The sequence below is a fragment of the Penicillium longicatenatum genome (genome assembly GCF_028827895.1).
Source record: "Penicillium longicatenatum strain IBT 33135 chromosome Unknown contig_3_segment0_segment0, whole genome shotgun sequence".
In the NCBI taxonomy this organism is placed as follows: Eukaryota; Fungi; Ascomycota; class Eurotiomycetes; order Eurotiales; family Aspergillaceae; genus Penicillium; species Penicillium longicatenatum.
The window spans coordinates 3627546-3654647 of record NW_026643121.1 but is presented as its reverse complement, the minus strand read 5'-3'; the positions used below and the strand labels follow the sequence as shown (position 1 = coordinate 3654647).

General features: G+C 47.3%; 5 protein-coding genes across 5 annotated transcripts; all 5 read right to left on the bottom strand.

Annotated features, from left to right (window-relative positions):
• Positions 1 to 2496: 2496 nt before the first annotated feature.
• N7484_006719 (uncharacterized protein) lies at positions 2497 to 8776 on the bottom strand (the record flags this gene model as incomplete). Its single annotated transcript, XM_057117137.1, has 4 exons — positions 2497 to 7553; positions 7609 to 7884; positions 7943 to 8276; positions 8339 to 8776. The coding sequence occupies 4 exons, from the start codon at positions 8774 to 8776 to the stop codon at positions 2497 to 2499; spliced, it is 6105 nt and encodes a 2034-aa protein (XP_056973020.1).
• Positions 8777 to 10883: 2107 nt separating this feature from the next.
• Positions 10884 to 11225, bottom strand: N7484_006718 (uncharacterized protein; the record flags this gene model as incomplete). Its single annotated transcript, XM_057117136.1, has 1 exon — positions 10884 to 11225. The coding sequence occupies one exon, from the start codon at positions 11223 to 11225 to the stop codon at positions 10884 to 10886; it is 342 nt and encodes a 113-aa protein (XP_056973019.1).
• A 2982-nt stretch (positions 11226 to 14207) lies between these two features.
• Positions 14208 to 21784, bottom strand: ags3 (alpha-1,3-glucan synthase Ags3; the record flags this gene model as incomplete). The annotated part of the gene is made up of 4 exons (XM_057117135.1): positions 14208 to 14256; positions 14327 to 20890; positions 21208 to 21383; positions 21434 to 21784. 4 exons carry the CDS (start codon positions 21782 to 21784, stop codon positions 14208 to 14210), a joined length of 7140 nt encoding a protein of 2379 aa, XP_056973018.1.
• A 3305-nt stretch (positions 21785 to 25089) lies between these two features.
• N7484_006716 (uncharacterized protein) lies at positions 25090 to 25426 on the bottom strand (the record flags this gene model as incomplete). The annotated part of the gene is made up of 2 exons (XM_057117134.1): positions 25090 to 25359; positions 25412 to 25426. 2 exons carry the CDS (start codon positions 25424 to 25426, stop codon positions 25090 to 25092), a joined length of 285 nt encoding a protein of 94 aa, XP_056973017.1.
• A 591-nt stretch (positions 25427 to 26017) lies between these two features.
• Positions 26018 to 26338, bottom strand: N7484_006715 (uncharacterized protein; the record flags this gene model as incomplete). The annotated part of the gene is made up of 1 exon (XM_057117133.1): positions 26018 to 26338. One exon carries the CDS (start codon positions 26336 to 26338, stop codon positions 26018 to 26020), a length of 321 nt encoding a protein of 106 aa, XP_056973016.1.
• Positions 26339 to 27102: the final 764 nt, after the last annotated feature.

Here is a 27102-nt window from a genome sequence, read left to right as displayed (position 1 = left end):
AAACACTGGGTGTAGTGTTATACTCGCGTCGGATCCGTGTTGAGCCAGGGAACCTGCCGGGACGACTATCTCATAGTTGAGACGGACGGCTTTGCTCCACGGCTTTGGGTTGGTAGACTTTGAAATCTGCTTTTCCACTTTCAGCGAGCCGATGGTGCACGCTTCTGAAAACACCATGACTGGCTGGTTGTCACAGACACTCTTCTTAGGGGCTGTGAACTTATATGTGGCAAGGTCACTTGCACCGAGACAACCTCCGGTTTTAGTGGTGCATCCGCTGCCCAGGATCATACCCATCAAGTATCGAATGATCCAAGGTGGCTTCTCTGTCCGCTGTAAAAAAGAAACCATCCTGATGCTCGTCAGGCAGTGCGCTCTCCAGCATCTGAGGTCCAATAAAACAATCAACCATGGTGCTTTGTAGCTCAAGCAGAGTCTTTAGGCATCGTTGCAGCCCACCAATGATGGTGAGAAGCCACGAATACTGGATCAGCCTCATCCTGAGATGCTTTGTAGGCACGGTAGGAAGTGGGGTTGCAGCTTTGAGCAGAAGAGCTATTTCCCGTAAAATGGGAACATAATGCGTCCATATTCTTTGTACTAAGACTCTATTTCATGGTCGTGTAACTTGATTCATGACGTAGTCAATGCATGCGGTATGTTGAGAGCGCATTTAACTGTGTCAGTAACAGACTCTTCATATCAGCGGTGGGGCCAATTGGAAACAGGTCATGACGCCAGGAATGGCTAGCTCCCACTCTTGCTGTATGCAGCAGTGCAACATAAATGAAGGACGGTCATATTGCTAATTTACCCCACTCCAACTAGCCATGGGCATAGGATCTTATGTGGCGTCTTCTTAGGATAACTGGTAAATCCGGATGCAATCAATCTTTTACTTCTACTATACATCCTAGCCTTGGCGCAAGGTGGGACATTGACATAGTCTGGACTAATCTTCCACTACCTATTGTGAGATTGAATGTTGTGATTAGAATTACTTGGTCCGCTAAACTATGCGGGGTACGAACCGCCATGCATGAATTACCATACATGTTGTGTAATACTCTGCCTATTGAACTGCCCGCCTTTAGAGGCTGTAACCATCCTTTTCAAAAAAAATTTTCTAAGCAAAAAGTTGTTCCGGTACCTATACGCCCATGCTATAGAACGTGAATTCATGACTGGAGAAACGTAGATTCCCTGTAGCTGACCGGGAAAGTTTAGTTTCCACTAAAAGATGATTTTTGTCCTTATTCCTCTACTTATATTAGGTCACACGTATAATAGATAAGTAAACGACGGTGGTCCTGGGAACCTTTATGGTTAGATTAGATGGCACCTGTCTTAGGGAACTGAGTGAAATCTACTATTACGGCGGAACCTTATATAGTCAGCTCTTACTTATAGCATACCCGCTTATAGCATACTCCCGCCTATGGTATATAATTCTATAAGAGTTAGTCTTAATATATTATACCTAATTGTTAGAATAGGAGTGCTGTTCTAGATATGATAGGAATAAGAGTGGTAGTGGAAGGTACTGCAATGATAATGTCTGGTAGTATAGGCCTGGATAGGTTATAATATAATCGCTGGAGAACTCCTAAGTTCTGCCTCGTGCTTCTATTTGAGTACGAGCCTTCTGAGGCGAGTATGCTACACCGGTAATCCATCTTGTGCCACAAGCAATCCAAGTGTACCACTCTAGATCCGTCTTATGCCATCGGTAGTCTAGTGTGTTACTATCGATCTATCATGTGCTATTGGCGTTCTGTAGTGATGCTGTATTACTACTGCATCTTCGCTCTAGTCTTTGGCGGGTATTCTCATATCTACTTATCGTAGTACTGCTATTATACTTAACACTATGAGGCTAATAATGTTAAGTCGTCTAATACTTATAAGATGCTAGAAGATTACGTCGGTATCACTCTCCAGCAGCTAGTCACTTAGGTACGCCTTTTCTTTTATCTTCTATCATTAAAGATCGTAGAATTTTAACCGCGAATGTTTAGAGCCCCTCATTACAATCTAATACCTATGCTCTAGATTCTAGCAACTATGTCTCTAGCACTGTGACTAGCAGTTTAGCAGTAGTAGCCGCTACCCCGGTCGTCGCTGTCTCGTATAGGAGCACTGCTGCACTAGTCGAGAGCGGAATTATAAAGACATGCACCAGACCTCGTCGGTCCGTAGGAAAGAAAAGACAGTATACATTAGAGAGAACATGATCATTCTCGGCCCCAGACTTACTTCTTGCAAACAGAAGTCTGATGCACAATGTATACTTCATGGGGCTAACTTCCAGTATTGTCTGTACAAAGCTTCTGGGGTTGCCTAAACTTTGTGAATAGTGGTTCAATTATTACCTATGAATTTATGCTAAGTCGCTGCCCAAGTCCTGAAGCGAAAAAGGCTCACCATAATAGATGAACAGAATCAAGACGAAAAGATAAAATAGACCCATCCATTCAAATGTAAACCAATTCGCGCTCAAATGGCAATCGCCAGGTGCTCGCGATGAAAGGAAACGAGGTCATCACTTGCCTCAGCTTTTCCGGACCCGAATGACTGCAAATTCCATTTGTCAACGCCATCAACCCCTTCCAGACCATTCGCAAATGTTCTAAACAGATCTTGGCTAAGCCGCTCATATTCAGAGTAATCCTTGGGCCATTCTCCAAGGCGCTCGACGGCAAGTTTGAGCATGTGCAAGTGCTGTCGGACATGTTTTCCTTCTTCTTTTTCTCCTGGACTGGCGGAGGATGAGGGTGATGACATGCCGGATATGACCCCGACGTCCACATCGCCCACGGACGCTGAGGACGGGTCGATGAACATGCGTAGGGCATTTTCATGCAACGCCGCCGCTTTCCGATAGTACCGATAGGCTAGCTCGTGCCGTCCCTTCTGTTCTTGATAGCCTTGAGCCATGCTGGTGTACATCTGCGACAATAGCACGGTCATCTCGATAGTACTCGGGTGGCGAGGCCCGTGGACACGAGCGCAGTTGTATACAAGGTCTTCTGCGAGCCCGACAGAAGCTGCGTAGTCATTGATGAGGTAGCGTGTTATGACTAGCATGCGCCCGAGAGCAAGTGTATAAGCATGTTGTGGCTGTGACAAGGTATAGGCATCCCGGCTGTTCCAGAGGGAGGTGAGAACCCAGGCCAAGGTGTGGTAGTCATGTTGCTCATCTAGAACCTTGATCAAGCTATTGACATTCGCTAAATCTAGGTGTACAAGCTCGATGTTATGTTCTTTGAAATAGCCTAGCGTATCCCGTAGAATGGTAGCCGACACGCCTAGCATCTGCTTTTGGACAGAGGCCGCGGGGGGCGCGTCAATTTCTCGGCCAGCGATAGCTAGGCCAAGCTTGAACATCAGCTTGCTTGTCGTCTGGTCCGAGTAGCCGTGGTGGGCAGAAATGTATTTCATCGCTGCCAACGCGAGGTGGCAAGCAGACTGGTAATCTCCGGAGTCGAGCTGCTGGGCCACGCGGTTGTAGCTAGCGATTGCCACCGAACGAATGAATAGGCGCGAGGCATGGGTGCCAAAGTATTCAAGGAGCGTCTTGATGAATACCTTGACCTGGTTTGAGTCCATATTCAGACTGGAACCCTCAGATGCCAGGAAGGAGCTGGAGTACTGATCCACCACCTGAGTGGCAGCTGAGCGACGACCGCCGCTGAGTAGGAACGCGTGCAGGCGGGCCACCGTGGCTATCGTGTGCTGGAGTTTGCTAGACTTTGAGCTTAGGGCTGTGCGAAACTGCTCGAAATAAAGATACTCCTTGGTTAGTGCAGCGTGGACCTCATTCAATGTGGTCGAGGCGTTTGCGGATTCCTGAATGATGTGCTCGAGTTGAGCCAGGAAAATAAGGCCCAGCCGGCGGTTTGAACTCTGGTGCAAGCGAAGGGCACTCGAACTTCTCCCGTCATTGGTCATGATCTGGAGGTAAATTTCGTCTGAAAGTTCCCTCGCCTTTTGAAGTTGACCGGCTGCGATGTAGCCAGATACAATGCTCTTAGCGGCCGCAGTCAGCCTGATGGAGGAAGTCTCAGTGGACAATACTTGGACTGTTGCTTCCTCGAGCATTGAGATAGCAGCCTGTATCTTGTTTTGTTTGGTATATAATGAGACGATCTCCTCCATCTGGGACAGGGCTTCTTCGTGTGCCCATCCATAGCTGGAACGAATGGATGTCAATCGTTGCATGCGAATAGACTCCACCTTATGTAACTCCTTTGTCGACATGTTCTCCACTTTCGAAGCGGCCAAGGAAACATTCTGTTGCTCATATATAGCCCCCAGAATGGCGCGGATGTCCTGATGGTCGATTTCAATTTCACTGCCTTTAATTTGCAGGAGCTCTTCGTAGAGCTGAATCGCTTCTGTTTCATATTTCTTGGACTGTTGGCAGATGTTCGCAAGCGCTTTTGATGCCTGAATGGTGATTGACGCGTTCACACCGAAGAGGCTAATGCACGATTTGCGATATTGTACCGTCACGTCGTGAATGACGGCGAAGTCACTGTGAGCCATGCGTAGGCAGTACACGTAACGATCATAGAGACTCTGAACAAATGTCTGATCTTGCAATTTCTGGCTGATTGTGGGGCTTTGCAGGGTCATGAACAACATCCGGCAGGGCTTCAGCGCGTCCTCGTAACGACCTTGTTTCAATAGCTCGGTTGCCACGATCAGAACTGGCTCGAAGGCATCCGGATGGCAGGTCTCCGAGTTCTTGTTCAGGATTTGGATGATCTGACGGTAGTAATTCATTGCGATAGGCTGAGGATACGTCAGTCTGGCCAGGGTCCAAAGTTTTTGGATAACGGTGGGATGATCCCCGCCGAATCGCTTGGTGTAATCGTGGAGTATATTTTGGTGAATGGTGATGACCTTGTCGGTTTGAGAGGTACGCTCGTATAGACGAAGAAGGTTGGTCGTGACTCGCTCCAAGGTTTGATATCCGCACGCTGGCCGGTCGCATCGAACCGCATGATAAAGCCGGGTTCGAATGTTCTCTTCCTTGGTCGGGCGACGGCGGGAGCGATAGCAGTCGGCGAGACGCTCTGCAAGTTCAATACAGTACTCAATTTGGGTGGGTGGCAAGGCGACTTCTCCGGGCGAGAGCGCCAACAACGATGGCCACACAATTCGCAACACTGGTTTCAACACAGTTGTAGCGTCGTGCCACCGGTGTTGAGACAGGTACATTTCAATCAGTGATTTGGTCGCTGTGGTGGAAACCTGCTCGGCACTGGATGCGCTGTATATCGTTTCCTTGAGGATGGACTCCGTCACCAAGGATTCTGAGCTCATCACTTCCAGGGAGATGGACTGGATTTGCTTTTGCACATCTTTGTGCAGGGCACTTTGCCTGCTAGTATTTTTTGCGCAATGTTTGAAGACTTCGATGGCCAGTACGGACAGCCCCACGGATTTCATGACCTGAGCAAGCTCAAACAAATGTGGCACCAAGACTTCAGGGCTGGGGGCAGTTTTCTCGTACTCTTCCCAAAATCCGGCAACGATCGAGGCTGTTTCAGTGTTTCTCTTTTGGCTTTCGAGAAAGCTAGCATATGCGAGAACAGCTCGCAACATGGCGAGTTTGTGCTCAATAGAGTGATTAAGCCGATACTCCTGGCTAGCATGCTGCCAGAGCTCCACATATGTTTGTTCAGCTTCCGTGACCAGATTTTCTGTCTTCTGTCGCTCGGCTTGGGCCAAGCGGGCATCCAGGTCAAAGGACCAGGTAATCAACTCATCCACCTCGATCCCATCCAAAGCCAAGGTGGAACCCGTCTCTGTCGCCGTGTCCTTCCGGCCGTGGAGGTGGACCAATAAAGAATCGTCTACCTGCCTAGACCCTTTTCGCTGGGTTGTGCTGTCGGTGACTAACCCCTCCAGGGAAATATTGATCTCCTGGGCTTTGCTGTGCTCTTTCACGCAAGTATAATGCTCGGACAACTGCGTCAGTGTGGAAGTGACCATAACGCTTGTCGCCCCATAGTGAACCTTATAGCATTCCACTAGCAGTTGGAGCATTTCAACACGCCGGGTCATGACTTCCGTCTTAGAATCGGTGATTTGGTCAGCTGTGCCCTCCAAGAAGAACTGTGCCATCTTCATAGTGATGAGATGTCGGACGGATAGCATCTTCTGGCAAATTATCGCCGCCTCGTAGAAAATTTGACCGCTCTCGGCAGGCACACTAGTATAGATCTGTCTGTGGAATAACGCCTGGGAGATTATGGCCTGCAAAGTGGCCGGGTGATTGCTGTTCAGAATTTCACGGTACAGTGATGTTTGTATCCCGTGAATGGACCGGAGTGACGGAGTCATCTTGCTTGCCCACACGGTCATCTGTAGAAGGGGCACAGTAGGGCTGGTGGGGAAGACAGATCGCAAGCTCTTGCCCGCTCTAGTAACCCCTTGGTCGCTGGTGCATCCAAACGCAATGTTGGCATAACTCGGCCAGTAACGAAGCGCAAAGTCCAGCAGGGGATATTTCTCCATTAGGTGTTCTGTCACCCGCCCGTTCAGTGGATCCAAAGAGGGCTCATGGCTGTCGGTCACACTGTGCTTTGCGTATAGTAGGAGTCTTTGCGTAAAGTCCACATTCCGATCCTTAATTGCGGGCAGGAGTTCACCCTTAGAGAAGACGTCCAAAATAGCGACACGCACCTGCGCATGCCTAAGATAGACTAAGTTGTTTTGGAAAAACACAAGCGAGGCGACCGGTTTCAGTAATTGAATGAGGTCAACGTCGCGCTGCTCAGTGACTTCGGCCTTGTTGGGCTGCATGGAGAGGAGAGCGGCCAATTCCTGCTGGGCGAGAGGGCGGCTTGCGGTGGCCAGCCAGACGAGAATCTTCTTCGTATCCTCGTTGAGTTTAGGTTGCAAGGTGTGCGAAACAAGGTCGGTGATTTTGTATCCGGCTTTCAAGATGCTATCAACAGACTTGGAAAGCGCGGACTTAGTTGGCAAGTGTTCATCGCGCACGTGCTTGGCGGTCAGCTTTGCCCAGAGGAAGGAGCCATCAGACGCCTCTGTGATACGAGTCACCGTCAACTCCTGGTCTTCATCAGACATGGACTTAAAGACATGGCTCTGGTGAAGGATCCTGCGGGTTACTGCGGCAATGTCATCGAATATGAGCCCCAGCGTAGCTCGCACCGTCGTCTGGGAGACATCTGAGTCCACTGGCTGAGATGCGAGCGTGATCAGCTTCATGGATGGGTTTTTGAACGCCGCATCATGTAGTCGGTGCAACAGAGCCCTCTCCGCGCAGCTGGCCTCGTCGACGCCGTCGACAATCAAGACCAGCTCTCTAGCGCCCGCCAGAGCGGCCTGGAGGGCATCTGTCAGGGCATTCCAAAGCAAATCGTCAAATGATGCTTCGTCGACAGTGCGCTGGCTCTGATTGTAAACATTTGCCAAAACCTGATATAACTGTACATTGCCGAGGTGTTTGTTGAACATTTGGGACAATATCCCCTTGATCACGGCCCTCGGGGGCGTGTTGGCGGCAATCCGACCATCTGGCGAGACCGGTCAAAATGATGCAGGTTATGGTTTGAGGGTAGCAATACTTACTGATAGGTGCCAGAATGGACGTATATCTCGTCCCTCCTATGGGATGCTGTAGATAATCATTGATGACAGTCGACAAGACCGTCTTACCGCATCCCGGCTTGCCGATAATAGAGAGCACCTGCTGCTCGCCTTTCAAGAACCGCGTCAGGAATGGTTTAACCCACATACAGGTGCCCTCCTCGCGCTCCTGGGCTGAGGGACCCATGGCCTCTATGGCGTGAGCGAGTGTGGGGTCTTCAGGCTGCAGCCAGTCTTTGAGTGTATTAATTCCAACTCCTGTATCCCTATGATCAGAATGGGCCAGATGACGGTAGGTTCTCTAAAATGACATTACCTTCAATGCTATCAAATCCCTCTCGCATCAATTGGTGACGCCACATCAGTTCTGATGCGTGGTCACAGCGACCACGGAAACTGTCGATCGGACTAGGAAAGGTACTATAGATATCAACTGAGACCGATTCCGATGAAAGTAGCAACCGGTGGAAGTGCGTGGTCACTTGTACAACGAGGGTCACCAAGTCGGCCAACGCGAGTATAAGCTGGTCCTTGACATCGGAAGAGACCACAAAGAGCTCTGCACGGTCCAGCAGGTTGCCAAGACCGGCAGAGCAACGGTAAAAGAAGCCAAACAGGCCCATAAGGGCCGGTGCGTTTGATTCACCCAACTGCACGCTCGCGATTAGTAAATCGACTTAATAGGCTCGGAAGCGAGTTGCATTTGACACACCTCGAGCAGACTCGCACAGTATTCATATGACAGCTGAGCAGCGAGGTGGCTGTCGCCGGCGAACTGCTCGATCCCTGAATCGAAAGAATGTACACGCTCGACAAACAAGGCCGCCCACACAAGGGCCTTGTCATAATTACTCCCCTCGGGTGGTAGTTTCTTCATCCTCTCGCACCGAATCCACTCCAGCAGGCTAGCATAGTCCGTATTGGATACCTGGGAGGCCGTAAGATCGTCACTGCTTCGGTGGGCAAGTGAGTTGACTACTTCAACAAGCGTGGTGCTTTCTCCACTGGACTTCATAGTAGCTTGCTGGTGTTGACTGAGGCGCTTTTCCCTGGTTGCCGTCACGTGCTGCTCCAGTGGAATCGATGTCCGCTGTAAACCGAGGAGAGAGGTGGGTGCTAAAGGAGGCAGGCTCTGTGGTACTGAATCCATGGCTTGCCTTATTTCTTGGTCGTATTATCAAGTGATGGAAGATTATGGGAACAACAAAATGATGAGATTATGTTTACGAGTACACTCTACTTCCAGACTGAAGAAGAAATCTTTCTTATATCTCTATTCTTTTCTCCTTTGTAACATGATCATCTCCTCATTACCTTCCGCAAAGTCCAGGACGTCAGTATGAGGCAGCTGCAACTCAAGCGTACCCACCCGAACCGAGAGCTATTGCTTGCTAATGGCGTCGCGGCTTCAAAGGAGCCTTACAGTCGATTAAGTCATATTTGCGACGGACTGTTGCAAACAACGCGTGAATGGCTGAACACGGCTATGCGACCAAAGATACTTCTCCGGACGGAGTCAAGGTTTCCGAGGCATCCGTGGCAAATAGGAGCGTGGTGTGGTATCCGCTAATTTGACTAAGTTTGCACGGCAAATCTGAAAAGCTGGAAGTATGACTTGAGCCGTTAGAGCAACGACATGGAACCAGCATGAATGCGGTGTTAGATCGGTACGGGGAAGCTCCCTTTTTCTTCACGGACCGTGTTGATTGCAGATCCACATCGGTCCCACAGCAAGATGTCTATGGGAATCTCCAATGCACCCATGGCTATATGTATTTGGAAACACTGACGCAAAGAAAGTGGAGTAAATGGAATCATCAATTTCGAAGCAGATGGCTGCGTAAAACGAGCACTCCGTCTTTTCTGTCGCAGGAACACTACACTATAGTTTAGAACAATCCAAGCCAAATAAATAGGTCCAATAACATGAGCGGAGGATCATGCTATAAAATAGGTCCTGACCGGATCCAATGATCCAATGTTAGCACAATAAGCTCGGTCAAGAGATGGAATTGCCTTTGATATTGTATTGAGATTGACTGACATGCGAGCCGATGAAATCACAAAGATATTCATGGCTCCATCCCGCCGCGTCCCGGCCCTTCGGCCACAACCTCATTTCAAACCCCACATTGACGCAACCGGCATTCCGCATGGACCACGGAATCATGACAGAACATCAAACTTTGTTTTCACGTCAGGTGAAAGATAATATTAGCTTTTTATCGACCACAATGATCAACTAATAAAAGTACTAACCATTTTAGATGCGGTGGCGATTGCGTCATGACAACGAAAGGGACTATAGGAAAGTGGGTATGATTATTTGGGTCACATTCAAAGAAATCTGAGACCTAGAAAGATAGAAGGTGGAAAACTTGCCACTTTGGAAATTGCTGTGCTTTACGCGAGCTCCGAACTACAATTCAGGCCAAGCGGGCAACCCTCAGGGATTCGCCACGCTTCGCATGATTATCACTTCAGTGCAGTATTTCCGCGGCCGGGAATAAGTAGGTCCCCATCGTCATAATCATCGAAGAATACACTCCAAAGACACTTCAAAGACATGTTAATCCTCCATGCCTAGCTCTGTAGCTCTCTTCTCGTCGTCCGAAAGTTCCACGGCCAACCAGCATTCCTAAATTCTGTAATGTGAACCGCTCTTCATCTTGTCACCAGTCAGAAGAAGAATCACTATAGATATTTCCCTAGTTATTCCTCTTATCTTCCCCCTCCCTAAATAGTACTGTCCTCCTCCTCTATATTACTAATTAGATCAAGCTTCAATTGACTAGAGATACCCTCTCTTCCTTAATTATTCATATTAGTAGAGAAGAAATTCTTTAGGAAGATAAAACCTTCCTCCAAGAGATTTAAATGTAATAGTCAAAGAAATATTAGAAGCTCTTAGATAATGAAGCTATTTAATTGGTCTTAATAATGATAATAGATATCTGAAGTAATATTGAATAGTTATTCTATACTCGACTATAATATCGCCTATAGACCTCGGCAAAAATATTCCAGGGCTAGCATCTCCCGCCCTCCGCCCGCAAAAGTGAGGATCCGTGGGCGGCCCTCAAAAGGGCGGCTCGCGGGCGGTTCCAAGGTCTAATATAGTATGAATTAGTAATAAGACTAATTCTTACAGAAGGAAATATATAGATTATACCTTCTTCCTTAAGTATTAGAGACAGCTGCTTATTTGCCCTTATAGTGTGTGTATATGACATAATGTGCCAAAGTTAGAGACCATCTTAGAAAAGCCCGATCGTAACATCACCCTGTATGACCGCATGAAGTTCCAGAGCAACATCAGCCCTTAAGTCTAAATTGATCCTAACGTTCAAACTCGAATCCTTTTGCGGTGGCCTCTTTGTTCCCGCTTTAGGTGAGGTGACGCCACGGTTACCCCATGGTCCTGGCGGCGGTTTGTCATCAACATCATATGATTTTTTGTCAGTCACTTGGCCATCCTTCTGGTCCTCCTTTTGGTCGTTATTTTGGTCGTCCTTTCGGTCGTCCTTTTGGCCAGTGGTAGTTTGACCGTCCTTTTTAGTGTCTGGTTGGTTGGGCAAACTAAAGGCAAGAATCAGCATCTTGAATCTTATAAATAAAGATGCCAACCTATATAGGTAACGCAGCAGTGCGATTATAAAAATATCTTGAAGTGATGAAGAAAGAGGGTACAGACCCAGTAGAAGGTTTCGAACCTCCTGTTGACATCTTTTTTTCACTCTGGGGTTATTGGGGTGGAAGGTAGTAGATGAATATGAGAATGATAAGCGTTAGAAATGATCATTCCTGCCGTATCACTCTCAGCGTAGGTTTCCTTATAGTACTCATATATTTTCCCATACAGTAAGATGATTCATAGACTGCCTATATATATACGTCACTATGTAACCAAATGGTGAGTGATGTAAACTTGAGCTTTTAATGTATGAGGTGGTCATAACGGTCGCTAGCGGCCTCCATTGCTCAAAGACCGTTTTCGTCTATATATTGTTAACTCCCGGGAATAATGTGTGGCGAAATATAACTTCTATTTGATATCGCCTTTAACTTAAGCCCTACCATGTCTAGGAAAGTAAACCAATTGAGTTAGCAAAGTCTGTCAATATGGTGATAGGATCGCAATGATATCAGCGTCACGTTGCTGAGATTAGACCTTGACATTTCCGATGGGACTTAGTAAAGGTTTAGCCCATGGGAATTCCCATAACTTCCATGGGAGTAGGTTAGAAGGTCTAGTCCCGCCGTGGGAGTCCCGTGGGAGTAGAATTGTTACGGCACGAACGGAGAAGTCTAGTAGTGAGGGCACAGAAGCCCGGAGGTGTATCGGAGAACACCCACACCTGGGGCGTGGAATTGGATAAAGTTACCCCGAACTCTCATGGGAGTGCTTAGCTAAGCCCATAATAGTAACTTAACGTAATTCACCCCCGAGCCGGCCATCCCGGTCGGCCCGGCCACCCTAACCAAAACGCGTTAATTAATTAGACTATATTCCTTTAACCAACCACCATGCCACCAATTCGCTCTCAAAATCCGTGACAATATTTAGCTCTAGACGCCTACACTATGTCACGGTGTGTATGCGTACAACCGTTCTGCCTGAGTTCTGCCTGAGTTCTGCCTGAGTTCTGCCTATAGATTAAGGTATATATATGCGAGAGCAGTGTAAAGCTTTGGCTTTACATACTAGTCTTTTGCTGATAGCGCAGCGGTTTAGCTTCTGAATGCTCCCAGAGGTCACGCCGTGACACACTACCACTATCTCGAGGTAGCTAAAGTAGCTAAAGCAGCATATATTAGACACCTTCGAATCATAAGTAGCTCTAGAAGCATGAAATTTCGATTAAAAAGCTCTTAAAAGCACGCTCTAAGAGCCTACTAAGCCCGCTACTTTCTTATATAGTTCGGGTGCTTAAATCATGTTAAATCTATATGCATAATCACGCTCTTCTAACTCAACATATCAAGCTTTTACGCGCTAGAGCGGAGAAAAAAGAGTCAAAAAAAGCACGTTCTAAGCTCCGGGTATCAGCTCCAGAGGGCCTATCTGTCGCTGAGCTTCGAGAAATAGCTCAAAATAATAGAAATGGTCAAATTGAAGCTTCATCTAACCAGCCAACCGGTCAACCAGAAGCACAAGAACGACGATCTAGGGCGCCATATAAATGCTCTGAATGCGGTATCCATGGTCATAAAAGAACCAGATGTCCAAAATTGATTAAATAGCTTAGATATTCAATATTACGTTATTTTGGGTGAATTATGCTGGTTTGAATTAATTGAAGTTGATGAGGTGGCCGGGCCGACCGGGATGGCCGGCTCGGGGGTGAATTACGTTAACTAAGTTAGGATCGCGGGAGAACTTATGAGAGTCCTCCAGCGATTATATTACCATTAATCCAACGATACCGTACCTAGTACGATACTTCGTCATCACTCTTATCCTTATCTTCTCTGGGACCCCAGTCCTAACAAAAATACAAAAAAATTACATGTGTTTAATATTGGGCTATACCCTTTTTAATTAGGTAATTATATATATAATAAAGTAATAAATATATCTCTATTATAACTTTTTTATATTCAAGGTATACTATAGTGGTTTTAGGGAAAAAAAAAAATACATAATTTTTTATGTAGTCAACGCCCGCATATAGTAATAAGGCTTATACCGTTTGGTCACGTAGTTATTCCATTAGACCAAACGGTATAAGCCAGACTCTTCAATAGAAGAGTCTGGATTCTAGGGATATATTAATTAGAGATTCTCTACGGTCTCATGTGCCAGTTCGCGGGCCGTATAGAACTCCCTGATTATCTACTCAGTCCGTAAGTCCAGGTATCATGCGCCCATAATCCTACTAGAACCACAACTCCTTTTATGTAGATCTAGTGTCTCTATACTCTCCCGCTTATACTCCGTCAAGTCAATGCGGGAATAGATACTAGCATTAGTCATAATGAATAGCCATCTGAGCTCGCATGGGAATCCCGAAACGGACATGAAAGTCCACTCCCATGGGACGTATATTGAGGCCCACGGTCAACGTAATCTATAAGCGGGAGGCCAACTTAAGGGAATGAAGACAACGCGTCCAAATTTTAACCTTTCTTCTCGAACCATCCACGATGCCACCAATTCCTTCCCAATCCTCTCAAAATCGGTTATAAGAGGGTAGGTTCTTACTGGCAATCCAAGCTATTAAGAACATGGGAAATACGTCTTTCAACAGAGTTGCATAGTAACTCAATCTACCACGTATAACCCTCCGCTGCAGTCTTGCTGGCATTACGGACCAGACTGAAACAAGCGCCAATGACTGTAAATTCAATAGCAGACTCTATTTTGGTGCAGTTATGTGCCCCACCAAATCGATAGACTTAGATAGTAGGATATTTCTATATGAGACAGCTATCTATGCATATAACAAGGTATAGATCAAGAAGTCTGAAGGTTTGTCCATAGATAATAATATTTCAAATTTCCACACAGAATGATTTATACCAAACTATATCCTCCACGTATAAAAATAAATTCTATTTTGCTTCGATAAAGAACAATATCACGGCCTATCAAGCTGTTCTCGACGATAGAAGAGAAGGAACCCAAAGCTGTTGAATTTGGTTAGTAAAGATGTCAAGATAAGAAGGTATGACGGGCGTGGGGAGATGGAAGAATCACCTAGCCAAAAGCTGGAAGAAGAGGGCAATCCAAAACCAAGCATTACCAACTCTATCCAACGACGAGCCAATATCTGGAAAGACCCCAGCAGGACCTATTTTGTTAGGTGCAAAGGCGCGCGCACAAATCGTGGCGATGGACCCAAGAGACTGGGCGGCCAACAGGACGAAACAGACATGAACCCTTGTCAATGTCTGCAAGAGAATCATTCCGAGGCCAACTTGCTGAATTTCATCGAGAACTCCTAGCCAGAGCCAGAGGCATCGCGAGACGAGGGCTCCAGAAGTCAGACCCCCGGCCCATGGGAGATAATAGCCAATGTTGGATACTCCCCACCAGGTTTGTGCCCAGCGCGGTGCACCAAGACTTAAACCAAAGACAGGCAGTATCCAACTGTGCGACTTTGATAAAGAACGGAAGACAAGAAGGGCAGCAATCCAAACAACAATAAAGAAGAACAAGACCAGAACAAGAACTTCCCATGACTTGGCGTGCTGAGATGACCAAAGGAATGACCAATTACGACCGAAGACGGCAGAGAGGAACCAGTTCTGAATGATCACCATGAACAAAAACCAGAGGATGACGCGTCGACGGAACAATGATTTATAGAAGAAGAGAATCTTTCCCGGCGCTTGACGGTAGTACTGGGGTAGTCCTAGGGCAAGAAGCACGCCAATGGTGAAGCACACTGCAGCAATGGGCATCACGACAGCCGTAAGTCTCCATGAACTTAATGCGGCCGTGGTAATGCCTTCCACTTCCACTGCAGTCACGCGGGAACTCCAAAACCACAGAGCGACTGTGTAGAGCTGCTGGATGCCTTGGATCAGACTTGCGCGGAACATCCAATCCTTGACTGGGACAGCACCCTGATCACCAAAATTGAGGGCAAAGAACAGGGACCCGCTGGATGATGCGACGGCATAAACACCTGAACCAATGTTTTGCGCCCAGGCTCGACCGGCAGATAAGGGCGCAAAGGGTGAGATACCGATGATGACAAACGCAATGGAGTAGATAAACCAGGGGAGAGTGAGGACTACCACGGACGGAAAGCGATAGAACAAGAACCACCAAACAATGGAAGACAGACAGTAGACTCCTGCAATCACGTAGAGCTTGACCGCAGTCTCGCCAATTTGGCCAACCAGAAGAGTTATTTGCGCTGAATTCGTCGCAATAATCTGCCCGAGACCCAAGAAAAGAGCGTAAACAGGCCAATTTCCGACGCGCCATCTCATGAATCTCTGTATCGCGATAGGTCTCTTGTATCCAAGACGAGAGAGCCATTGATCAATGCCATCAGCTCCATTAGATTCGGAGTCTTCAGCTGGAGATGACGTGCTCTCTTGCTCTGTGTCATCAGTAGCATGATTTGAGGCAGTTCCCGTCAGGGGACGCTCCAACACCTTGGGCTGCTTTTTCAACTGAGCGTTGGTGTACATGTCGAAAAATTTCCGCTCACTCTTCATCAAGTATACTTCGATACAGTGATCTGTGATCGAGTTTTTCTTATTCAGGTTAGCGAGCAGCTTTTCGAAGTTGCGCGTGAAATAACCCATGCTGTCAGTGAAAGTAGGGTCGACCTTTTGCAGATTGAAAACAGGTTGGTCGTGATCCTCAAAGACAGATACTAATGATAGAGTGGATAGAGCACGCGTGTGAGTCACAGGCGTGGCATCACCAGGAATGCCATTATGATGTTTGGGTGTTCGAACTGGAGAATTGCCCCTGGATACAAAGTGTGGCGAGTCGGCGGTAGAGTCATCGTTAAAGGTTCTGTTGCCAAGGGATGATTGCTTGAGATCATGGGATCTAAGAGTCCGATTAATCGCCGCCATTGCCTCTTCCGGAGAGATGTTCTCCTCCTGTGGAGTCTCAGTGCCATCTTCTTCAGCGTCAGTATAATCAACTTCTAATCCTCGAACATCACACAGCGCTCTCTTTACGAGACGTTTTCTGCCCTGTCCAGGTCCGGATCTTCGACCGAGAGACAGTTTGCGACCTAGAACGCTGTTTCTGATGCTGTCTGACTCCTGTATATTTCCATGCTCAGCTGCCTGTAACTCCAGAAGAGAAGCCTGTTTGGGCTCTGCTGTTCCCTCCGGTGTTGTTTCTAAAGCCCCAGTCGTTGAATGGTGAGAGACGGGGCGGAAACTTGGAGGCTGCAAACCCTGTATATCCCAATCTGCCTGAGAGTCCCGCGTGTGACTTATGACACTGTTTCTGTTCTTGCTGTGATGGATCTCGATTGAAGTTCGTTGCAACTCTTCGAGTTTTCGAACCCACTCTAGAACAGGGAACCTCTGTTTGGCAGAGTTTGCACGCATTTCCTCTCTGGTCTCTGGGGATGACTCCAAGGCAGATTCAATGGCGGTCCTCAATTGGTGCAAAAGATGGCGAGCAGAGTCGGATTCTACAGTATACCACCAACCAGGCATCTGGCCTAGACCTCCAATACGAGAACCGATCCCGAGAGCACCCTTGCGACCGAATTCAACTGCAACCAATCCGAATGGCTCGTCTCGTGATGGGATGAGGGCAAAGTCAGCCCCAGAAAATACGTATGGTGGCAGAATCGTAAACTCTGGCTTCGAGAACACGCGGCCTGGGTGCATTTCCATGATCCGCTGCAGTTTGATCGCAGCTAGCTTGCCATATAAATCAACAAGGGGACCGATCACGATCAGTTGCACAAGCGGTCTAGTAGATAGAATACCCGGCATAACATCCGCGATCAAGTCTACTCCCTTTTGCTTGGACCAGCGTCCCACAAACACCAGCAAGTCCGCATTCGGGTCTTCGTTCAGACCAGCCCATCTCTGTGCCTGTAGTTTATCATGAATGAGTTCAGCGTTTGACTGAATATTGACTGGCACTTCTGCGCCTTGCTCCACAGAACCTGTATCAGAGGGATCTGGATTTGGAAGGCTGCCGATGTTGCTGAGGCTCCAGAAAATTGGATACCGCGCCCATGATCGCTTTCCATACTTTTGAGATACACCCACTGCACCGAAACCGCGCTGATGGAATCGGAGATAGCTAGCACCCGTGTGTAGAAGATTGAACACGTTTCCAAACTGACAGTATTTGGTTGCTATGTCAACTGGAAGATTGAAAACGGAGCAGACTTCCTCCTTCTCTTCCGCTGTTCTCAGTGGCCATAGTCCTTGAAATTCGGCATTATGTAAGGATAGGCATACTGGAATGGTTCGAGTCGGCAGCAAGTACAGCGGTGCGACACACCCGTGGAAGTCGTTGATGTGGTAAAAGTCGATTATGGGTGTGCGCTTAATTGTCTCCGCGATGCACTGATTCCAAGCTGAATAATAGATTGCACTATCAAGATCATCCATACGGGGCGGATAAGGTTCGGCTTTGGTCTGCTGTCGAAAGACTGGTGCGTCAAGCAGGACGTAGGTTATGTTCTCCACGACGTGGTACTGAACCTGGACCAAGTATGGCCTATTAAGAATATGAACAACAAACGGTTCAATCGGTGTGTCCATTGGATAGACAATATCGGAAACACATGGCACCACCCAGATGAGATTTTGGTGCTTCAGGTTTTGGGACATGAGTTGCGCCATGACGCCCAGGCCACCGATCTTCACCTTTATCTTCCAGTCTTGGATGTCGTACTCCATGGTGGCAATCAAAACCGTCCGACGCTGTTGGTCGACCACTCCTCCTACGGCAATGCTGGCAGGAAGAGCCTTCTTTGAAATTGCGTTCTCCAAGTCACCGTGCTTGTGTAATTTGGCTTTGACTTTGACTTTGCGCCAGAACAAGACAGGTAGAGTCTCAAGCTTGATAACATTGCCGTCTTTGTTGAGTTTGACTTGATAGAAGAATTGAATAAAGATGAACACTCCTGCCAGACCCATAACAATAGGTCCAACCCACAGAAGAATGAAGAGAGCGAGTTGCGCCCATCCAGATCCGATGGGGATCTTTTCATATCGTAGATTCCCGTCATTGAGAGAGATTTTCCATCCAAGATGTGGAAATGGAGGCAAGTCGGTGATATTGATCACGTTGGATGAGAGATAGGACGGTGGAAGCTTTAATATTGTAGACGAGTTTCCGACGTCGCCATAGACCTCCGTGTTGTCCGGCACACCTGACGAGTCTATACCCCAGGCATTCAGCTGACCCACGGCGGGCCATTCATAGACAAAGTCATAGTTCCAACGCAAAGTCTTTGGTTCAAACTGCATTTCGTTGGCCACCCCTGCATCGTAGCCGTACTGGTTGAAAGGGCCGTTGAACCACAAGTGAGGGAACCTCCGGACAGCGTTCTCTTCCCAACCGTAATCACCTTCCTGAATATAATCGCTGCTCCCGGTGAGCCTGGAAAAATACTGTACTCGTATATGGGTTCCTTTCCATGCCTGTTTGGATGTCCCAGTGAAAGTCGGAATGGTAACACTAGTATTCCCGCCCTCGTATGTCGTCCATTCCGACCAGGTGCTCCCGAAATCAGCTGAATACCGAAATTTGTCAGCTCCTGCGGCATTGTGCTTGATATAGTACCCATCGTCGGATTTTTGTACGAGGCTCGTGGAGTAATTGGCCAGCGGAGTGATCAGGGGATTGGTATGAACACCGACGCGGATCAAAAAGCTATCGGTCGCATTGGAAATGTTGGCAATTTTTATTTTATGAACTCCATGATGGACATTGGACAGATTTGCAGACCATGTCCAAACAGTCGGAATCTCTCCAACATAGTTCTTGCTTGTAGTTCTGGCTGTGACGTTGGTACACTTCACACTGGAAGTATCGAGGGAGGCAACGATGCCTTTCTCTGTTGTGGACATTAGGCTGATCGCGTTCGTAATAACGTCACAGTCCATTTCTACAGAATATCCAAGCTGAATTGGAATAGTCTCACTCTTATCTTCTGCCGACAATAGTCTGGCATCATGACCAGGGACAAACTCAGTAACGGTAGGACCAGGATCCACGAACATGCCGGCTTGAACATAGGCTCGGTACTCCGATGGAAGTAGCTCCATACCCCCTTTGATGCATCCGTAGGTCTCGGTCGGACCATCGTCTACTGTAAGCTCGTCGTAGGGATAGAAGAGGTTCTTCAACTTTTCCCCGGATGCAAAAGGAGATAACAAGGCAGCGCTGCTGTTTGAACATTTGCCCCCATATGTCTTAGTCGTGTTGCCATTTTGGTAGACAAGCCAGAGGGTTTCATTGGCCAGAATAGCATCCGTCTGGACTGCAGGGAAGTAGGCTCGCAATACCGACCAAAGACCAGTGACCGTGGGAGTAGTCGATGAACCAGGAAGGTAAATGTCTTCTGTCAGTTGAGATATTGTTTGAAGAAACAAGCCATCATTTGCGACCGGATAATGAGCGCGAACTTCAAAAATTCGTTTCATGATGTTTCGCAGGGGATGAGCAGGATTGCGCTGATCATATGTGACAGTGATATCGTTGCAGCCATCGCGTCCCTTCTCAATCGGGAAATCGTAGAACTTTGTTGTGTTCAGGTTGAAGCAGCCATTTGTCCACCATGCTGTCTGAGATGACAAAGGCTGCCTGCCGTACAAATAGTTCGATGCTGTGGCATCGAAGACATATAGCTCTTGTTCTTCGCCCCATAGAATGAGAGGAATACCCGGAAGCACCAATGTGACAATGTTGAGGCCAAGAAGGTACTTTGAGGTACCGTTCTTGATTGTTGGCCAACGGAAGTTATCTTGGTTGGAAACGCCGTACATGTGCCGGGGATCCAACTCTCCTGTGAAGGCATTGAGGAAGTCATTCGTGACGAGCATCTCATTCCAGGCCTCAATGAAGTCGGTAGGTAAGTCGAAGCCTGCAACCAAGTTACCGTCCATTCCTAGAAAACGAGTGAGTGAGCGGTAGATTGTGTAATGGAATGCTGAAGAATCCAAAGCTTGTAACCCATCTTCTCTGAGAAAAGCCCCCTCGGATGTGTTTGTTAGCTTGACGGCAGCGCCTGCAGAGTCCGGCCACTGATTTGGTTGACGGCCGCGGCCGAGATAGAGACTTCCAAACGTATTTCCAGATGTGATCTCTCCGGGGAGGAAGAAGTTATTTTTGCCAAGCTTCTTCGCACATTCGCGATAGACGGCCATCATCTCGCTGAGGGGTTCGAGGGTCGCTTGCACAGCCTTATCGAAGCGGAATCCATCAATATCCAGGCTGGCAATCTGAATGCAGGAGTGCCGAGTGATTATGTCGCGAACTGGCTTGTGCCATTCACGCAGGCGATCCTGCACTGAGGCAAACTTTGTGAGTTGTCGCTGCCAGTCAGGGAAATTACCGAATGCCTCTAGCTCTCCGTACTGATCAAAGTCGCTGTTATAGCACCCGTGTAGATCTTGCACTCCCATAGTTGTCACCGGATTCCCATCTTCAAACCAGAATTTAGGGTACTCGCATGTGTCATTCCAGGTGTTCTCAAACGAAAAATCAGCATATTGTCTGTCTGTGACCCATTCGACATTATATTCGCTTGCTTTGAAATCTGCAGATCCATTAAGGTGACCTTTGAATCCGATCAGATTGCTCAATCTATGTTATGAGATATGTTAGCGATGCAGTCGTTGGCATGCAGCTGCTGTAGAGTGTCCACAACGGGAAATGAGCACACAGAAAGAAGAAAAGGAATAACAACAGGAACAATAGGAAAGTTCTCAGCAGAATTCGTCATAAGGGACGGATGTGTCATAAGGGACGGATGTGTGTGAGCGAGAGAGGGAAGGAAGATAAAGCGATCGTAGAGATCCAACAGCAGACATGAACGCCAGAGGCACGAGAACCCCAGACAAGATAAACTTCTGGGCATCCACAAAGGAAATTCCGAAACTTTCCTTGGAGCATTCACTTACGTTGCAAGAGTGTTGTCGACCAGAATATACATATCTCTGTCATGTATCTCGGTGACGATCTGTCTCCAGTCCTCCAGTGTGCCATAGTGCTTATCGAGAAGAGTGGTATCAGCCGGTGAGTAGCCATCGTAGGCCCAAGGTAGATTTTCCAAATATGTCCCGGCGAAGTAAATAGCCTAGATTTTTGCATTAGCTTTTGGGTTAGGTCAGGATTGAAGCTGCATACCTTAAAGCCCATGCCGTGTATGTAGTCCAGCGTATCCAGCAACCCATCCAGGTCGCCGCCGTGTCGCATCTGATTAGAGTTGACCACATGCTCGAACTTGGTGCCGTTGATATCGTCGTTTGTGGGATCTCCATTAGATATCCTATCCAAAAAGATTGTATAGATAGGAAAGCGCCAGTTGTCTGGCGAAGGATGGTATTGATGATTGTCGGGCCAGGCTCCAGAGTAATCAATGGGGCCTTCCGCAGTGTGGTTCTGATTAAGGTTCCAATCCACAAGATTATCATCATAAGGCCAACACAAGACATAAGTGCTCAAAAACGAAAGTATGAGAAGTGAGGAGTGCTGCATCTCCGTCTAGGTCTAGGATACCCTGTTATCCTGCAGGAACCTGTCGCCCGAAACTAGGTGACACGTTGAGAACGAGCGAAGTAGATTTCAAAACGTCTTGGCAAAAGCGAGAGTGAGGTGAAGGAGGGAGGGAGTAAACCGTCTACCAAGAAAAAACAACTTGAAAAAAAAGGTCAAGAAAATATTACTATTGGGGGTCTGAGATCCTTATCGGACCGCACACACCGCTGTACATGTACGCGTCCCTGGCTGGTTTTCGGTCGGGTCGGGTGCTCATATGAACAGTGTATATTTTGAATTGTATTAAATTTAGAACAGAATGACCAATGGAATACTAACATGTTTGCCCACCTAGTAAGTCAATGCGAGCAGATGAAGAGGTGGTGGTAACTAGACTCTTATTTTTTTTTGTTATCTTTCCTCTTCCACTTATTTTTTTCATCTCTTCTCGTCATTGACAATCTGGCAAAGTCAAACCAACAATTCAAATACTAACTTCAGCTATTTCGGGTCGTCTCGATGACATTCCGGTATCATACATGTTTGAGTATCCAAACGCAGTTCTAGATCGCCACCTGTGCTCTTGACAAACCCATCGAAAGTGAGCCAGGAGCAATTAATTACCAAGCGACTACGTAAAATAACTCATATTAGACCTCAAGTGAGAAGGAATTAATTTGTGACCTCTTTCAATGTTTTGGAAACAATGTATAACCACATCCATGTCCACCGTTCTTCTTCCAGACACAAATGTGTAAATTTGTTGATAGTGATCGTGTCATTCACGAGCGAGGTCTCCACTTGGCTAAGCTTGGTGTCAGCTTTGAAGCGTGCGGAATTTTTCAAAGATTTGATACATCCTTCCCCGCGAAATCCATGAATCCTGGAAAAACATCCCTGTATGAACATCCCTGTTCGCCACGACGCACTCAACAATAGCAATATTTCCCATTTTGCATACGAAAACTTCTTGTTTTTGAGAATTCCTCCATGTTCTATTGTTCCATCGAATACCTATGATTGAATTTTACTGACTCGTTGAGTTGTTGTTCGCCTAATCTGGATACGAGTTTCTAGGCTTCTGCCAGACCTTGAGAATTATGCGCATGTTGAACTCGGATCGGAGTTTTGATCTTGGATTGATAAACAGTGGTTTCTTTTGTTTTAAGTCAAGTTGATCCATGGGTACTTACGCATGAATTTAGATTGGACGTAGACAATGTCATTACAATCTCGAAATGTATTTCGGGCTAGCGTGTTCGGAAGTCTGTGGGCTTGTGGTTTGCTTAATAATTTGATTTGCTGTACACTGTATCATATTTGTGATGGTACAGCTTCGGTGTACTAATAAAGAGTCATTGAACGTTTACTTGGAACAAAATTTGCGGCCGTAGAAGCCGCTCTGGAATGGCGACCTTGGAAACGGGCTGGAAGTCTACAATATGGTACATCAAGCTTTCGGGCCATTCTTGAGACTATCTCCTCGTATATAGGATATTCCAGCACTTGAAGAGTACCCCAATCGACTTTTTGTTGTTGAGTTTGAGACATAGTGGGGTGGTGTACGTATATTATGAGCACGCAACCGGGCCGAAAGCCGGGTGGGTGCCACCGCCATGACCGCGGGATCCGCTCGGGCTGACCCGGTAGACCCTGGCCTGACCTTATCGGTCCGTGTTCCGATAACTTATCGCCCGACCTGAGTGGCCTTGTTTTATGTCCGTGTCTCAGACAGATCCAAGGTTGCATTCCACATTTGATCGGTTTATGCAGCCACGCAGTGGCTGCATAAACGACTCGGTGTCCTCGGCTTGACTGGAAAACATGTCAGACACACTTTGGCTGATTTATTGGGGATTCATCTAATCTCACAAATCGCGCACATCTTCCTTTTGCTGAGTCTGCGTCTTATTTTCAACCTCTGAGTAGACTGGGGAAATCAACGAGTTTCTACTAGGCTCCAAGCCTTGCCCCACATAAACCTGTATCAGCAATAGTCTCGATGGCAGTGGGTGCCAAAGCCCGACCCTCGTATTCTCCCTTCGGTATCTGATTGCCACTCAAATTGAGAACCTTCAGTCTCACCGCTTTGAACCCTTCGTATTTGTATTTTTGATAGATAAAGAACCAGGCAACAAGTTAAACACACCACGCACAAACCCCTCTCGTAATCGGTTTTGACACTACCGAGACAATGCTTATCAGCACAGATCGACCAGGATTTGATAAAATCTGGGTGATGTTCATGGTGGTTTGAATGGTAAACGCCAGCGCAATCCTCATCAAGTGGGACGCAATTTTTAGGATGGGTGTTACGTCCCACACATGAGGAAGAACTCCCGCAGTATAACAGTAGTACTGCCATAAGCTCGTATGAGAACAACCGCTAAGAAACTAGAGCAAGGCTGCAGTATGGAGACAACACAACTATATAAATGCCAACAGCATAAGACAGATCCAGACTAGCATACTCGCTTAAGGAGCTTATCTAAGGCACGCACTTCAACAGATGCACGGGGCAGAACTGAGGAGCTCTCCAGCGATTATATCATAATCAACCTAGACCTACAGTGCCACACATTATCCTTGCAGTACATTTGCACTATCACTCTTATTCATATTACCCCTAGAACAGCACTCCTGTTCTAAAAAAGAGTCAGTCTTACTAGATTCGGGTGACCCCTCTTATGTTAAAACGCCAGAAGCCCGACCTTAAATATCCCGTGATTCGGCAGATCAAGTTAGGTTCATAGGCTCTATAGAAGTCTAAGAAGATTGGTATACTACCCATAACCCCTGACAAAGGCTCCGCTTTTCACTACTGGACCTGCCTCCCCTTACTCTTCAACAGGCCCAGCTGACATAAAGCTACGTGGCCAAATCCGCTCGATCTGTTCATATAGTAAGAAATACCCATCGATAAAAGATAAAAGAGAAACTGACATTGCAGACACCAAAGATAATGGATGCCGCAATGAAATGAGCACTCTAGATAGAAGTTAGGAAGTTGCAAGTAACAGGCAGATCTAAACTGACGAAATGAAACATCAAAAAAGGCTAGCCTTGTCGCGTCCTCGTCCCTTCTTGGGATTATACTGCTGCCGCTTGGCAGTACGCGTGTTTGGAGTTTGGATGCCGCGCAGTTCAGGGATGGGAAGTATTTCTTGCATTGTCTCGTGGCGTCCACTGATCCATCACCTCTTCTCATAGTGACACTGCTGGTAGCAGGAGTGTATCTTTAGACTTTTGACGGTTGGGAGGGTATTTTGACAGTAGTGACTGCAGCATTCATCTCCTCACCAACACTAGGGCGCCATACCTGACGCGGCGACCTCATCCCCCTCGTTCTTGAGCTCCGTAAGCTCCTTCCTGTGTTGCTTTCTTGCCTTCTTATTCCGTCGCATCTTTTCACGGCGATACTGCTGCGTAGCCGTGCGCCTCTTTGGGGGTTTGGATGTTGGGGAGGGGAGGAGTGGTAGGGATCGTGGGGATCCTTTCGTTCCATTCGACACGACGTAGCTTTTGTCCAGCAGTTTCAGGCGGGCTGCTCTCTGTTGCGTGGCCGAGGGATACGTCTAAACAATCCTTTTTAGTACTTGAACCAATAACCTTAAGGTGTAAGCTTACTTCGTTATTTGCCATAACGTTTCAATCGTCACAACTCTTTTCGTCGCCAGGACAATGAAATTTCGCAGGAAAAAGCCAGCTTTGAGTTGAATGAGTCGAACCCTCAGTCGAGTTACCACTGCTTTACAACACACTGGGCTTCTTCATAGCAATTCACTATGCTCTTATGCTCAAGAGTGAGAACGGCGATTTCTGTAAGAGACACTCAACACTATTCGAAAATGCCAACCGGCAGCACATCCGTACACAGCAAGCTGTCGAGGGCTTGGTTGAACCCAGGGGCCTCGTGGAGAGCCTCCAGAAAGATAACGCTAATCTCGAACCTTAGCTGGAAATTTCGAAGAATATTGAGGAGCCAGTGGTTGAGGATGGGAGGAAAATGCCGAACGAGTGTAGTCGAGTTAATTCTTCGAATAAGATTGTAATCTCATACCTTCTCATAGTTTTCTGATCACTTCAATCAGAAAAAAATCCGAATATTCAAGCTTGGTATGCCAGATAACGTTTGCGTCCCTCTGGTGTTGAGGAATTGAAAGTTATCGCAGTGCAATTCATCGTCTGCCCTCCCTCGTTTTGCACCTCTCGACCCCCTTCAGTAACCCCTCATCATTTTTTGCCTTCCATTTGCGCTCCCTTATAGTTCCTCCTCTCCATATCACGCTGTATCCTGGTTCTTAAGATGAGGATGAGGAGGACGAGGAGGACGATGACAACGATGACAACGATGACAACGATGACAACGATGACAACGATGACAACGATGACAACGATGACAACGATGACAACGAAGCGGACGATGACAACGATGCGGACGACAGGAAATCCGCTCGAATGAGATCGAAATTCAGAGGTTGAACCTGGAAGTTCCTCCGCGAATCTCTTGACTCGTCCATCAATAGACACCTTGTCGATATAAATATCCGCCATCTCACAGGCAGGCAGGGCTGCCCCCCATGGATTTTGACATAAGAACCACGTGCTCGAACGTAATGTAGACTTCGGCCAGCTACAGAATCTGCAAGAGGGAAAGTTCCATCTGCCAGATTGGGTGGTAAGACATGGGCTCTTGTGTATAAGAATTCAAACCATTTCTCAATAAGATTAGGATCGTTTTCATCCAGGCGGATCGATGCATTCGCCTCTTTCTTGGTGTATCGGGTCTAGAAGTCACTAGCAATGATTTGATGCCATTGGCCTCCAAGGACGACATATACTTAAATTGCATAAGAATGGGTGGCGCTGGGTGCGGTGTCATTCACGCCAGTGTCTCTCAGCAAGTACGGGAGTGTCCGTATGTGTATGCTGCGCTCCGGAGTGGGAGTCGAGAATCATGATGAATGCAATCAACGAGCACTTCGGCCCGAAGTGAGACAAGACTGGGGGCAGCTTCCTTCTTATTCGTGTGGTGTCCATGAGTGTCGTCATGAAGGCCATCATCACATACTTCCTTGCGTGTTATTTCGAGGCTCTCCTGTAGGAGGCTTTGAATCCTGAAATGCCAACCTTGATCTTAGAGGTTTACACAACACCGGGGTCAGTTACCTTTTTGTGGCGATTGCAGTTAGACCTTGGTTCTCATTTAAACGGCCTTGTAGGTTAACTATAGGCGAATTTCGAACCTTGGACCTCATTCTTTCGATAGACGATAGAGTAAAATGGGTTGGAAGTAGACGACGTCGGTTCAACGAACG